We start from the raw sequence: 14,703 nt of genomic DNA, 5'->3' as shown, positions 1-14,703 counted from the left end.
ATTTCTGTATAAGTCTAATTACATGAAATAGAAGTTGGGGTTTTGATTTTTTACTTTGCTTTTCTGTTTGGAGTGTCATTGTAACTACTGTATTATAAATGATGGAAAATAATTGCATATGTTAAAAAAATAAATTGTATTATATCCAATACAATTACAAGAGAGAGGAAGGAGAGAAAGAGATAGAGAGAAGAGCAAGAAAAAGGGAGTGAATGAGAGCAAAATCTATAAGTGTGAATTTGAGTGAATTCCTGGAGTTCACACAGCTGATACCACTATTGAACATCCCAATAACCAGTCAATAAATTCCTTTCTTATAAAATAAAAAAAATTTTAAAAATACTTCTAAAGCATAAAATGACATGTATATATTAGTATTTATGTTATTATCACTAATATTTATTGTTGGAACACATATTGGTTGTTATTACCTGGGCAGTGATTGCCTTGTCCAAATCATCCCGTTTCTTCATCAAGGTCTCCAGACTGTCTAAGGGACCCACACTGTCTGACCTCAGGGAATTCTCTCGTGCTGTCATCCAGCTTTCAACCTGATCACAGCTTCCATGGAACAACTAGGGGAATGGAAGTCGAGGTTATAGTCAATTCAGGGTGCCAAGGAAAGAATATATCCCTCTCCTATGATACTGATATAAAAGATCCCATAAGGAGTGCTTGTATTTTTCCAAGAAACATTCATACCATGAATCTTAGCTGTTCTGGACCTTTTATGCCTCCCTGAAACCACATCTTTTATTTTTAAGTAAGCTCTAGTGTATATTTATGGAGGCTCCATTCCCAGGGTCCTGTTTAGCATACACTGCACCTGGTGGATGCTGGCTGGTTATTTCTCTAGGACTCTCATAAACACTACCCTCAGTCATCAGCCTTCCCTCACTGGCGATAATCACTCCCTCTTCCATAGCCTCAAAATATTCATACATTTTGTTTTGTTAATAATCATCTTACTGTGCTAGAATGATCTGTCTACATGTCTAATTTGACTATTTAAGAAAAGGGATGTTATCTAACTCATCTTTCTGTTTCCTGAGCTCTGCACACAGTAGAATAAGAATAAGAATAAGAATCAATCAACCAATCTCTCAATCAATAAATGCTTTATAATCACCCCATCCCATGCCAAGAGCTGACCCCCATTTTGTTTGGCTTTTCTAACAGGGATCAGAACAGAGAACACCAAAATGAGGAGAATACAATGGCAGATGGTCAAGAAATGACCCCGTGGGCATGGGATGGTAAGTCCAGTGAAATGAGCACCTGCAGTAACTATGCACAGTAGCATAGAAGGAATGGACTGAGACTATCCTGCTCAATAGTGTGAAGTTTGCTTTACCTGCAACTTCAGACACTGATTTAGCATCTTCTCGCGTTGATCCCAAGCTTTCTCCAAGTCACTTTTCTCTTGCCTGACTACTTCAATCTTTTCTTGAATTTCAGGGCTGTCACGGTGCCCACTTCCTATAAGTTCTGCACCGAAGTCTTCCAAGGCCTGGAAGGTGGGATCCTGAGCCTTCATATCCGTATAATGCTCCTGTGTTGGAAAAGGGAAGAGACTGGTGATGCAGTTACATCTCATCAAAGTCGTAAAATGAGGGAGAGTTGGAGGGTCATGTGATCAGTGGCTGTGGCTTTTGTAGTCATACCTTGTGTCGCTCCAGCAGAAACTCCGTGCCAGTTAAATCCTCAGCCAGCTCCTCTGATGATACCATGCCGCCAATGCCACTCATCCAGTTCTCTAGGTCCCTAGAGAAACAGACATATTGGGATTGACAAGACAATCTTGAAGCTTGTTACTGGACTATCTATCCTTGGCCTTTTCCTTTCTAGAAAACATTTTCAGAGGAACCCCTTCCATCTGTCTTTTTCTGCTTCACAGCTCTTAGTTTTTTTTACATTGCTTGACTTAATGATGGCAATCCCCCATGTTTGAAAATGTCTTCACATATATTATCTCTTTCAGTTCTTGCAATAATCCTGTAGAGAATTCTGGGAACTGTTTTGTTCTCAGCTTGGAGATGAGGAGGTCAGCCTAGAGAATGTAAGTGATGTTCTTATGTAATATAAGTAAAAACAGACATCTGGACTGGAACCCAGACACTCAAATCCTGGACTGACACATATTCCATTACTCCTACTGATTCTTGTCCTTCAAAAGTAGATTCTTTGGTTTAAAGATCTATCTTCTATGGAATCTCAATGAAGGCATGTCTTTGCTTTTACTTTTGTTCTTAATAGAATCCAGTATGTGCTCTGCCAGCACATGTGTGCACACACACACACACACAGACACATACACACACACAGACACACAAACACACAGACACACACACACACACACTGCATGCTGTCGATGAGACCAGGGCCCATTTCTTACTATTAGCAGTCAGTAGGCATAGTCTGCCTCTGGAGCTTTACCTGGCTTTGTTGAGAAACATGTAGAATTTCCGAGCTTCACTTAAGTTGTGCTTACGGTCCTCTGTGCACCCTAGCAGCTCATCCCATGCTGTCTTCAGCTCCATTCCCTTGTTCTGCAGGTCACCAGCAGCATCTGGGTGGGACTCACTGAGTCTCTCTGCCGTCTCCCTCAACATGGTCACCTGAGGAAGTGCAAGGACTGAACCTCAGCTAAATAACACTTCTGAGCCTTGGCCACATTCATTCCTCAAGTAGATGTCAGTGAGATCCAAAAATATCTTACTGCATAAAATAATGCCAACCATTTTGGTATACACAATAACTCCCTGAAGTAGTCAAACATGACATTATCATCCTTGTTTGTAAGATAAGAAGGTGTCGGTTAAGTGACTCTGCTAGTTAGTGCAACATCATTAGGAGCTCTCAAGGGTCCTGACTTTTAATATGAAGATCTTTTTAATGTGGACATTTTCTGTGCTCTTTTCACTCTGCATGATAATGCCAAACCACATGATGCCCCTGTGTTATTCCAGAGTGCATCTGGCAAGTTCCAGAGCTTACTTTTAGGTTGGAGGGGAATTAAGTGCTATCAGTTCCTCACAAAGGAAACTACAACATGCTTGGCCCAGGCCAAGATGGGAGGGGGTGGCCAGCGCCCCCTCTGTCTGAGGCTGTGGGTCTTCTGTATGGTTTAGGCACCAGAAACTCACTACAGAGGGACTTGGACAGTAGAGGTCATTACAATATGCTTTTCCCGATGTGTTCATGGTCCTGGTTATGTCCTTTTGGTGCATCTGCTGTAGGGACAGACTTAAGAGCAAGTATGGAGTAAAGATAAGGAGAAGCAGGTGAGGGACCAGGGAATAAAAGCAATGAAGAGGGCATGAAGAGGCTTAAATGAAAAGGGGGAGACATGGGGACAGTTTGTGAGCACACATCTCACCTTCTCTCCCAGAGGTATGAGGTCTCTCTCAAAGACCTCATGCTGCCGCTGAAGGGCCTGAACACTGAACAGGTCTGAGCCAGGATCAGCAGCCCTGAGAGCCTGGAGCTTCTTCTCGATCTGCTCCTTCATGTCATCTGCTTCTCTGGTTCACAAGAGTAAAGGACTAGAGTGACAGCGGTCTCCACAGGCAGACCAGCTGGCTTGAAGGAAGTCATTTCTACCATCATCCCCATCATCCTTTCTGATGTGCTAGAATGTAGGCTCATTGAATTGTCCCAACAAATACCTGAGGCATAGTTACAATGACCATTCCCATTTTCTATCAGCAAAACTCAACTGTACGGGGGCCACTTTCTCAAGGTTATTCCAATGCTACATGGCAGAGCTTGTCTGCACCAGCTGCCCTGGCAGCAGAGTGCATACTTGATTGCTTCCTGGGTTTCCACCTTCAGTCCCTCTAAGCAGCCAGACCTGTCTGCATTTCCCTTTCTCTTCTCTGAGTGCTCAAAAATGCATGTATACACGGTGAAGTCATTTGGTTGCCATTTTGTTTGTGTGTTTGCTTACTCACCTCTGTGTGTGTAGACAAGGTTTGGAATCGTATGTAAAAAATGGTTGAATCAATAGAGCCAATGTGATACCTGTTGTCTACTGCTAGTCCAGAAATATTGTGACGTAAACCTTTTGTTTCTACTCCACATTTCATTAACTCTCATGTGACCTACTCACTACACATCAGGACCCAAGTCCGGGCACTAGAAAATTAGAGTGCCTTTTCTGGGAGGACCCCATGTGCCAAGTAAGGAATCTACTACTAAGACACCCACCCCCTTCTTAGCTCTGTTGCAGGGGCGCTATACTGACAGTAATGCCTCCTCTACAGTCATTAGACTTGGGGACCTTTGAGTGGGTTCTAAGGCAGCACTGACTCTCTGGGTTCTCTCCTCACCTGTGAAATACCTGGACAGCATGGGCACTGCCCAGCAGCCGTTGCTGCTCCTCCATAAGGTTCTGTAAGGAATTCCAGCGATGATTCAACTCCTGAAAGAGGCAGACACAGCGGGAGCCCACTAGAAAGCTAACTCGGGGAGCTCAGTGTTGTCTAAAGAACAGATGAGCTTGCATCAGGGCTGTTTCCATGTGATTGTTTGCGAAACAGCATAGGTTTCTTTCTTTCCTGGGCAGTTTGAGCTTAGACCTCATTCATGACATTAAGCAAGGGATAATTTTCCTTCCCCATATGATGTTCCAGGGTGGAACCATCAGCTCTAGAACAGCAACTGATGTGTGGTGCTGCAAAGACTAATTACAATCTCCAAAAGATGGATGGGATGTGATGCCTTGGGAGTTAGAAGTTTTTATCATATTTCTGCATCCTGCATTGGCCAAACTAAACAACTGCTCAGAGCTCTACTTTCTACAAAGAGTAAGCAAATTATTCCTATACACACCCCTTCTCCCTCTCACCCTGTGTCAACCACCATAAAAGCGGCAGAGAATACATCTTCCCTGGTTTATGATGGCCCGGAGAGCTGAACTGGACATCCCATCTTGTTCATTATATCTTTTATGGAATGATAGGTCCTGATCTAAATCAGGTCTAGAATGCCCCACCTCCCATCTCTACTGTCCTATATCTTTTTTCCTTCCTTCATCAGATCTCATTGGCACTTGTCTCTTCCACTAAGCTTTACTGACTAACCCCTTTCTACTATCATAGCTTCTGATCTGCAATTTCTTTGTATTCATGGATCTGGGCATGAATTTTCTGTGTCTGTAAGCAAAGATGGAGCTCTATGCTGCAATCTGTAGATTTCAGATCAGTTTAAACATATACATGGTTGGGCTGTTAGAACTATTGTCTTTGACCTTTTCTGAAGCCAACTTTATACCTTCTTTCTGTTCCAGCTGATCTGTGGAATAGGCGTTTAGTGTTTTTAAAGGAAATGTAGGCCTGCCCCACACCACCCCTGCCCCCCAGACCTCAGCCTGGCAGTGAGGAGAAATGGAAGGAGCTTCACTTACCTGACGTATTTGAGCTCCTTCTGGTGTTAGAAGCTTTTCAAATAGAAGATCATCTGCCACCTTGTTGATATCCCTCAGCCGAGGCTCATTGGCCTTCAAATCCTGGGTGGGAAAATTTGTCCAAAGAGGTATAAATCCCCTTCTCAGGAATCTTCATACCTTCCTGTTCATCTCAGTGCCAACTTGACTAATATTAAACTTACTAACCTTGCTTGTGATGCACAAGAGATGCCCTTCGATCTGCCACTAAGAAGAGTCACCTTTAAACTCCATGATCCTCAGTGGCTATCAAGAACTTGGCAAGAAAGCTGTTACTTTTCTTGAGTGTGAAGCACATCCAGTCTCCTAGATTCCTTAAAATTCTTTCCTGGGTTAAATGATACCATCAGAGGGGGCTCTACCCAAGCCGCATACTGTGCTTTCCAACCAAAACAAATTCTTTTGCCTTCTGTAGGATTTCACAGACTAAGCTGCAATCAGCTTGGGTTACGTCATGTTGTAAGAAATGCCTCTGAGGAGCTCGACACCGTGCCTCTGGGGGTGATATCGTCCATTACATTGTGCACAGGTCTCTCTGAGTTTCCTTGTGGGAGTGTCATTCTTGATGTTTCTTTATAATTTTGTCTTTGCCACCCTTCCTTTCCCTGTCTTCTTTTCTCTTTCCTTATGTATTCTCTGTGTCTATATAATCCCTATAATCCCTGTTATCTATCTGTCTATCTACCTACCTATCTATCATCTATTTCTATTTATCTATCATCTATCTACCCATGTCTACCTATCTATTCTCTATCTATCTATCTATCTATCTATCTATCTATCTATCTATCTATCTATCTATCATCTATCTATCTTTCTGGCCTACCTATCTATCTATTCATATGTCTGTGTATCTACCTATCTGCCCATGTCAACCTATCCATCTATCATCTATCTATCTATCTATCTATCTATCTATCTATCTATCTATCTATCATGTCACCTTGAATTTTATCTGGAAAGCATAAGAAAAAAAGGAAGGGAGATGCTTATATTCACTGCTAGCTAACAGATGGAATGAATTTGTGAGAACAGATGTTGGAGGATTTTAGGCAGAAACTTTGTAGCTGTAGGGGAGTCTGGGGGGCTCAGTCAGTTAAGAGCCCAACTCTTGATTTCAGCTCAGGTCATGATCTCACGGTTCATGGGATTGAGACCCGTTTCAGGCTCCATGCTGAGAGCTCTGGATCCTGCTTGGGGTTCTTTCTCCTTCTTTTTATCTGCCTCCAAGTCTCTCAAAATAAATAAGTAAAAACTTAAAAAAACAGTCTAGCTACAAAGTCAGGGTGTTCTTCCCATTTTCCCACCCCAACTTCTGCCCATAATTAGACTTTCTGCAGAGTCCCACAGCTTTCCATCCCAACTTGGGCTCCCAGAATACAGCAGAGTGTGGGCAAGTGCTGAAGAACTCAGGGAGACCAGCAGTCCCAGGAGGGTCTGGGAGCAGCAGGGACCACAGGCAGCAGAGGCAGGGCCACCAGTCTTCTCTGCATTTTCCTTCCAGCCCCAATACCCAGAGAGAGATTTAAATGTGGGAGCCTCGGCAGCTCTGGGAAGGATATTTAGCAAATGTGAAGTTGAGGAACCATTTAGGAGCAGGCATGGGATAAATGGACACAGTGGTCACTGTCAGAAAGCTGTCTAGAGGAGAACGTTGCTCGTCCTCACCGTTTGGAACTCGTCAAACTTCTTCTGTAGCTCCCAGACATCATCTAGTTCCACCCCCGTGTTCTCTGCTTTTTTCTCTTGGATCCACTCCAGCATGTCGCCCGCCTCATAGGCCAGCAAGAACTCATTGTAGCGCTGCAGTAAGCGACGCCTGCGCTCTTCTGCCCTATCGAGGAGGGACTGGTACCTGTGTGTGGAACCAGGGAGAACAGGAAGGCATCATGAAACATGGAGGAGGCACAGAAGGGTAGAAGCGGGTGAAAGAGGAAAAGTGGAAGGGACAAGAAGGAGACAGAGGGAAAGTCAAACAAAGAACAACAGAGGAGAGGAGGAAATAGAGCTGGGGGGAAACAGCATTGAGAGCAAAGACACACACACACACACACACACACACACACACACACAGGGTTTCATTAAAAATGCTAAAAACATCAGGGGCCCTGGGTAACTCAGTCAGTTGGGGGTCTGACTGGTTCAGGTCATGCATGATCTTGTGTGAGTTCAAGACCCACATTGGTTTCTGTGCTGACAAATCTTGCCTTGGCCTGGGTCTTCTTCTCTCTCTGCCCTCTCTCCCCGCTTGTGCTCTGTTTCTCTCTCAATCAAAAATAAATAAACATTAAAAAAAGTTTAAAAAATAATAAAAATGTCAATGTTCCAATAGTGTTACTGGTAATGTCCATTCCGTATGCTACAGACGTGAGATTTTCATGTGACTCCTGAGGTCTGGGTGAGAAACAGCCCATTATAGTAAATGAAGTTCACATGGAAATTGGAAAACTTTCGATAACCCTAAGGACACTGGGCAGGGAGTGAGACGATATGGCTCTATGAAGCGTCTGACCTCAGGCAATTGACTTAATGGTTCTGGGGTTCCTTTCCACATATAAAAATGAAGTATTTAAAAGACCCTAGTTTTACTCGTAGCTCCTAGAATCTGTGAATTTACAATGGCATCTCTAATCTAACAGCTATAGGGCCATGAGAAGTGTCTTTTTTTTTTAATTATTTTTTTTTCTCCATAATATTTTATTGTCAAATTGTTTTCCATACAACACCCAGTGCTCTTCCCCCCAAGTGCCCTCCACCATCACCACCACCTCTCTTCCCCCTCCCCCTTCCCCCTCAACCCTCAGTTCATTCTCAGCATTCAATAGTCTCTCAAGTTTTGCATCCCTCTCTCTCCCAAACTCTCTCTCCCTCCTCCGTTCTCCCTGGTTCTCCATTAGGTCTCTCTTGTTTTCCTGCTAGACCTATGAGTGCAAACATATGGTTTCTCTCCTTCTCCCTGGCTTACTTCACTCAGCATGACACCCTCAAGGTCCATCCACTTTCCTACGAAGGAACGCGAGAAGTGTCTTTGCCAGTAAGAAATGGTCAGCCAAGTACTGTCCGGTTCCGCAGCTTCCAGAACTTACTTGTTATCAATCTGTTCCTGGCGCTCAGTGATGCTGCCTGGTTCCTCTCGCCGCCGCTGTGGGAGCGTGGGAAACTCATCGTGATCCAGTTTCCTGACGTAGACAGCAGGCACAAAGCCTTGGTGGTCACCAGCTTCCACCTTCCACCAGTCCTGAAAAGAGAGAGAGCCACGCTCCTTCCTTAAGTCTTTGGAAAAGCACAAATAGGTTAGGCTTCAACTCTCATAATGAAGCCTGTAGGCACAGGCACAGGCTGAGAGCAAAAGAAGCAAACCATTGCTTATGGCTGGCATGTAATTTTCACAGATGATCAAGAAGGTAAATAAGGACTTGCAGAAATTGTGCAAGTCAGCCTCTGAAATCAACGATCTTGATGTGTGACATTGGACTTTTTAACTATGGTGGAGGTTTTCAAAAACCAAAGACAGCTCTCCTAATGCTGGGGTACTTGGTGCATGAGGAACTCACAAAAAACACCCTGGAGCCAGCATCAAACAAGGCTTCTTGGGGACAGAACATCCATGTCTGACAAGAATGTCTCATCCTCCTCTCCCTCCCAGAGTGCCTAAAAATTGTGCTTGGCCCTGAAACTTACTCATGTGGGTGCTTTGTGCTTCAGTATCACCTTGGTCCCCACAGAGAATTAAGCGGGGGAGATGTTACTGAACTAATGCTCCGGAGTTAACATCCTTGGAGCACAATGTGGTGACGGGGAGAAGCCTGGGCAAAGACAAAGTGAGACTGTCACACAGCTCATTTGATCATGGAACGCCCATCTGGCCTCTCAAAAATTCACTTACCTCCAAGGCAACAATATCCCAAACTCTCTTCTTTTCTTCCCAATACTTTTTTTGGAAATTATTAGAAAAAAAGTTATTGGAGCTCTTTTAAAAAGAGCCAATATTTTGTTACTTTTCTCACAGCCTCTGTCTGACACATTAAAGACTTCTCTTTATTCAGGGTCCCCTTAACCCCAGCCATTGGTGTCCCATCACTAGGGCCATTGGCACAGAAGAGAGACAAGCAAGAAGACGAGAAGAAAGGGACAGTTTAGTATCACAGAATTGTCATTCATAGCTTACATGTCTTTGGGCTAATGACTTAAGGTCTCTGAGTCTTCATCTTGTTAACTGTAATTGGTATGTAATCCCAACAGATACCTACTGGATCTTATGCAATATCTGGAGGGAAGTTACTACTTAATAAATTATGGTGATTTAAGAGAGATGGCAATAGAAAGGTGTTGGTATCTAACAAGATTGGAAGAGTTGACTCTGGAAGGACCATCTTGCCAGTGGGAAGAAGCTGAAAGGAAGAGGCACCTTGTTGATGGCACTGAGCAGAGTTAAGGTGTCGCCTTTCTTCATGGTCACCTCTCGATTGCTACGGGCCTCGAAGTCATACAACGCCATCACCCTTTGTTCTCGGACAGCTCCCTCCACTGGCACAGCCTGTTGTTGCTGGAAAAAGCAGGAAGCAGATCATGTCAGGCACCTATTGGACTCAATGGTGGTGGGCTGTCCCTGGGCTGACCAGAAGGGAGAGCCTCGGGCTGGGACGTCCCACACAGCTGCCAGTGTGAGAGAGAGGGCAATATGTTGTTCCCAGAGATGTTCTCCACCGTGATACAAGAGGGGGCAGGCAGGCAGGGGAATATGGACACAGAACAGGCAGGTGAGTATGCAGTTTCTCAGAAACAAAGTAAATGCTCTAAGCCATCAGTTCGTAAAGCAGATAATAAGGGATTGAATGCATCAACATTTCAGAAGATTATTTGAGAAAATGAAAGCCTCACTATCTCTCATCACCTTCTCCATTTCCTGGGCCTCCACTGACAATCCTTCCAATCTCTTAGTCCTTAAATCATCATGTCAAGGAAATGTGGGCTTTTGTTTTTAGAGATGGATGACCTACAGCACAGGAAAGGCCATGGAATTTCTTCAATTGAGACCATAAACTGAGGTCAAAGATCTTGTATCTCTCTTTAGCAAGCCACTGCTCTCCAAAGGATTTGATTTTATACTGATATACTTTCTGCAAATATCACACCTCTGGGACAATCAACAAAATACAATCTCCCCTTTGTAATCAATGGCTCACCCCTTCTTCCTATCACAGTGGAGGATGTATAGCTCCCCTCACAGGTTCCTCTGGTTTTATAGCCCTTGAGTACCACGTGTCCTCAACACAAACAGGCACACACCCATCTGCTCGTGTTTACGGTCCACCATGCAAGCTGAGGAAGGCAGGCACACAGGCTCTGTGCACATTTGGTTACTGGGCATGCGCTGCCTGCATCTGCTGTCTACACCCCTCCTGTGAGTCTGCAGCTTCTCCATAGAAAAGCTGTTCCAGGTGTTTCTGTTGTTCCTTCTGCTTCCCCCAAGGAGGAGCCCCTCCTGTCCTTCAGGAGACGACTTCACTCTCGGGCTTGGTTCCCAGCCACCTGCACATTCTCCACCATTTGCATGTCCCATCTCGCAAATACACCTGGTCATTCTGCACTTCGATGCCTCTGCTCCCATAGCTTCTTGCCTAGAAAAGCCTTTCCTGTCCTTGTCTACATAGATAAAGTGGTTCTCCTCAGCTGTGAGGATCTTCCTACTTTTCAGCACTCTTATTTCAGGAGAGGAGAACACTCTTTTCTTTGAGACCCTTTCTTCTCTTCAGATATCTATCATATGCACTAATTTGCTGAAATTTCTGATTTCTTAAAACACCGGACATTTCCTGCCATTGGGATTATTTTTCATTCCTGCATAAACTGGGTAGACATTTAATAAGTCTAAGGAGGAAGACAACTAAGAAGGAAGAAAGGGATCAGGAAGGACTGTAAGAATGAGATGTAAATAAAGGAGGCAGGAAAGAAATAGGAATGGAAATATAGAAGGAAGGAACACAGAAAGTTCGAGTACATCAATGAGAACATGCTCGCACTTTAATCCCTTCCAGATTCAATCTCCACAAACATGTGAAGAGGCTTATCTGCTGATAAGGACCCTAGAACTTAGTATTTTCTTTGCAGTTGTTTCCTAGATTATTGGAAGTCAAAACCAGTAATAACGAGAGTCCTGTTTCCTCCCGTGGGGAGTGTGGCTCCTGGCATCTCGAAGCCTTCTCACCTGGCAGGCCTCCGCCTGGTCCCTCAGGGCTTGCATACTGTTCCCAAACGCACTCAGGTCCACCAGGAAGGCCTCGTGCTTCTTTAGAAGAGCCTGGATTTGTTGAGGAGGGATCATCAGACTCAAATACGAGAAAAGCGTTCAGCATTCCTGGGGTTGTTGGGGCTACTCTTGGGGGTTATAGCAGTCATCCTAATTCTTGGTAAGAGACCCTTTCCATCTCTAATTAAAGGGTCTTTTGGTAACTAAATTTACAAGTATCAGGAAAATAGGAGTGAGATGAACAATTTTGATATATTTGCGTAATCAAAATGAACTCAAAATTGCACAAATGTTTTATCAATGCACATCACAGCTCGAAGAAGGTGCTGCTAGTGATGTTACTGTGTAGGATCCAACATTAGCATACCTTAGATGCCCACTGCAATTATCCCTAAAGCTGAAGGATTGCTAAATACTATACGGCTTACCATAATGCAATGCACAAAACATAGAAGATAATTATTACCCTGAGGGCACATGGCTGCCTACCTGATTTTATTTCAATAAAGTAATTACAGTGCATATATCTTAGAACTATGGCTGGTTTGTGAAATTCCAAGGTTATCCCAGAAAGTTTAAGATGGGTCCAAGATAGGCCTGGGATCTGGTCACGCCTTTTTGGGGTTAGATCATCTTTAAGGAATCTATAAATCTCTGTAGGATCAGGAAAATGTAGTGTGCCTTTTAGGATCCAGGTCAACTCCATGGTTACCCCAACTGCTGAAGGCTAAATGTGTTTACTCTGGAAACTCCAAATAATCTAACAGAACATGTAGCCGTCACACTGTCTAGTAGCATTTGGTGAGTGTTAGTCAATGTCCACCCCCATGCCCCCCATACCCCGGCTGCTTCTTCATCGGCCCCATAGTTAGTGTTATCTACAATAGGCTCCTTCTCTTGAATCCATGCTTCTGCTTCATGCAGGTCAGCCAGGTACTGCTGGAACTGGACATTGGCCTCCAGATCATTCTTCCGTCTAGCTGCTCGAGCCTGGAGAGACTCCATGTTGTCATTCAAACTCTTGACCCTGGAGGCCACATCTTCTGCTGCAAAGTGCCCTATGGAGAAGTTATAGGAAGAGGGAATATTTCCCTTGTTAACATCACTATACATCAATCCGTTGGTGACCTGGGAGAGAGAAAAAGGGGAGGGGGGTAGGAGGATGCTACTGCATGCAGTCCATGTGGCCATTTGTCTAACTTCCCGGAAACCAGACTGTCCTGAGATTGGGGATCAGCAGGTGCTAATGGAGGATGGGTGGATGTGTGTGGTGGTGAGTGGGATGGTATAGTCTGTAACATACAGACCTGGAACAGAACACCTAGACGTGGGTCCTGTCAGAGTTCTAAAAACACACTGTCTAGCGTAAACAGAAAATCCAACAGATTGTCGCTTCTGCCTGGCAGAGGCTAGTACCACAGGCACACCCTCACAACTAGAAAACGGCAGATTGCAAGATGTGATGATGTTCAGACAACAGGCATAGGATCATGACTCAGGAGAGAAGGGGAGGAAATGAGGTGTGCCCCCATGCACAGGGCAGTCTCGAGACTGTGCCAGAGGGTGAAGCCAAACAGAACTGGCTGTCACACTATGCCGAGCAGGCAGCCAGAGCCGGGGCTGCTGGAGCAGAGGGTTGAAGGAGGGCACTGCACAGAGATGGGGCTTCAGAGGCGTGTGGTGAGGTCCCCTCATGACTTAGACTGATGACCTCTTGCACATGTGTGCAACGAGACTCCTCCAGGTGAGGAAAAGGTGACTGCACAGCAGGAGGCCCTCAATCCCTGAGGCCCACATAGAGCTGCAGATAAAGTCAGCATCCACCGGAAGTGGACGGGGCTTATAACACCTGAGATGGGTTCCCAGCAGAATCACACCCCAGCAGTGGCCCCGTCTCTAAACCAGCTCCAGGATACAGTCTTCCTTGGCGATTCCAAGAGCTCAGTGATTGTCTTACCCAACAAAGAAAACCACACCAAGTTATACTGTAATGAAGTTTCCAAAAACCAGTGATAAAAAGCTTAAAAGGGTAAGAGAGAAAAGAGAGACATCCCACATGAGGGAGCAGAAATCATGATGAAAGCAGATTTCACATCAGAAACCACACAAGTCAGAAGACAATTCAGTAGGATCTTTAATGTACGGAAAGAGAGAAACTGTCTCTCAATAATTTTATGTCCCCTGAAAATGTCTTTCAAAATGAAGGCAAGGGGTGCCTGGGTGGCTCATTTGGTTAAGCATCCGACTCTTGATTTTGGCTCAGGTCATGATCTCATAGTTTTGTGAGTTTGAATCCCATATTTGGCTTTGCTCTGACAGTGCAGAGGCTGCTGAGGATTCTCTCACTCTCTCTCTCTCTCTGTCCCACCCCTACTCTGTCTCTTAAAATAAATAAATAAACTTAAACAATTATTTAATGGTCACCCTTTCAGAATTTGAAACAGAGACTTTTGAAACAAAAGAATATACAAGTATATATTCTATTAGCTGTTAGAACAAAGGCATTGCACAGCATGCAGAAAACTTCACTGTGCACTTGCAAAAGAATGGATATGATAAAGGCAAGTAATGTCATAACATTATCATGAAACCCACAAAACCACAAGTGGAGAATCTCTCTTCTAAAATAAACACACCTACACACAACTCCTTTATGCACATACCCCACAGAACTATAGCTACTCAACAAATAGGAAGAGAAAAACAGAATTGCACACACAAAAATAATCCAAAGACAGTGGAAACTGATGGACAAAGAGAAACAAATAGCAAGATGCTGGATTTAAGCTTAACCATACTGATAATCGCTTTAACTGCAAATGGTCTAAACAATCCATTAAAAGGGAGAGATTACCAGATTGCATCACATAAAATCAAAGCCTAACTGTATGCTGTCTATAAGAAATCTGTTTTATATAAAGAAACAGAGGACAAGGGAAGATAGAGAAATACATATTGTGTAAAGATGAATCAAAGACAGCTGGTGTGACTGTATTAGTGTCACACT

At 44.1% G+C, this 14,703-nt stretch overlaps 1 protein-coding gene across 4 annotated transcripts in view; it reads right to left on the bottom strand.

Annotated features, from left to right (window-relative positions):
- SPTA1 (spectrin alpha, erythrocytic 1) overlaps positions 1–14,703 on the bottom strand; it is an 85,175-nt gene that overhangs the window by 46,170 nt on the left and 24,302 nt on the right. For all 4 annotated transcript variants that reach the window (XM_029935854.1, XM_029935855.1, XM_029935856.1 and 1 more), the window contains 12 exons: positions 12,537–12,754; positions 11,655–11,747; positions 9,855–9,992; positions 8,533–8,684; positions 7,115–7,301; positions 5,408–5,509; positions 4,332–4,423; positions 3,380–3,524; positions 2,437–2,618; positions 1,665–1,764; positions 1,355–1,552; positions 432–575 (listed from right to left, as the gene is read on the bottom strand). In XM_029935854.1, coding sequence (XP_029791714.1) covers positions 432–575; positions 1,355–1,552; positions 1,665–1,764; positions 2,437–2,618; positions 3,380–3,524; positions 4,332–4,423; positions 5,408–5,509; positions 7,115–7,301; positions 8,533–8,684; positions 9,855–9,992; positions 11,655–11,747; positions 12,537–12,754 — 1,751 coding nt within the window. The remainder of the gene's footprint in view (positions 1–431; positions 576–1,354; positions 1,553–1,664; positions 1,765–2,436; positions 2,619–3,379; positions 3,525–4,331; positions 4,424–5,407; positions 5,510–7,114; positions 7,302–8,532; positions 8,685–9,854; positions 9,993–11,654; positions 11,748–12,536; positions 12,755–14,703) is intronic.

Source organism: Suricata suricatta, chromosome 3 (genome assembly GCF_006229205.1).
Source record: "Suricata suricatta isolate VVHF042 chromosome 3, meerkat_22Aug2017_6uvM2_HiC, whole genome shotgun sequence".
NCBI classification, from domain to species: domain Eukaryota; kingdom Metazoa; phylum Chordata; class Mammalia; order Carnivora; family Herpestidae; genus Suricata; species Suricata suricatta.
The sequence above is the reverse complement of the archived record's forward strand: the minus strand, read 5'-3'. Positions and strand labels throughout refer to the sequence as shown.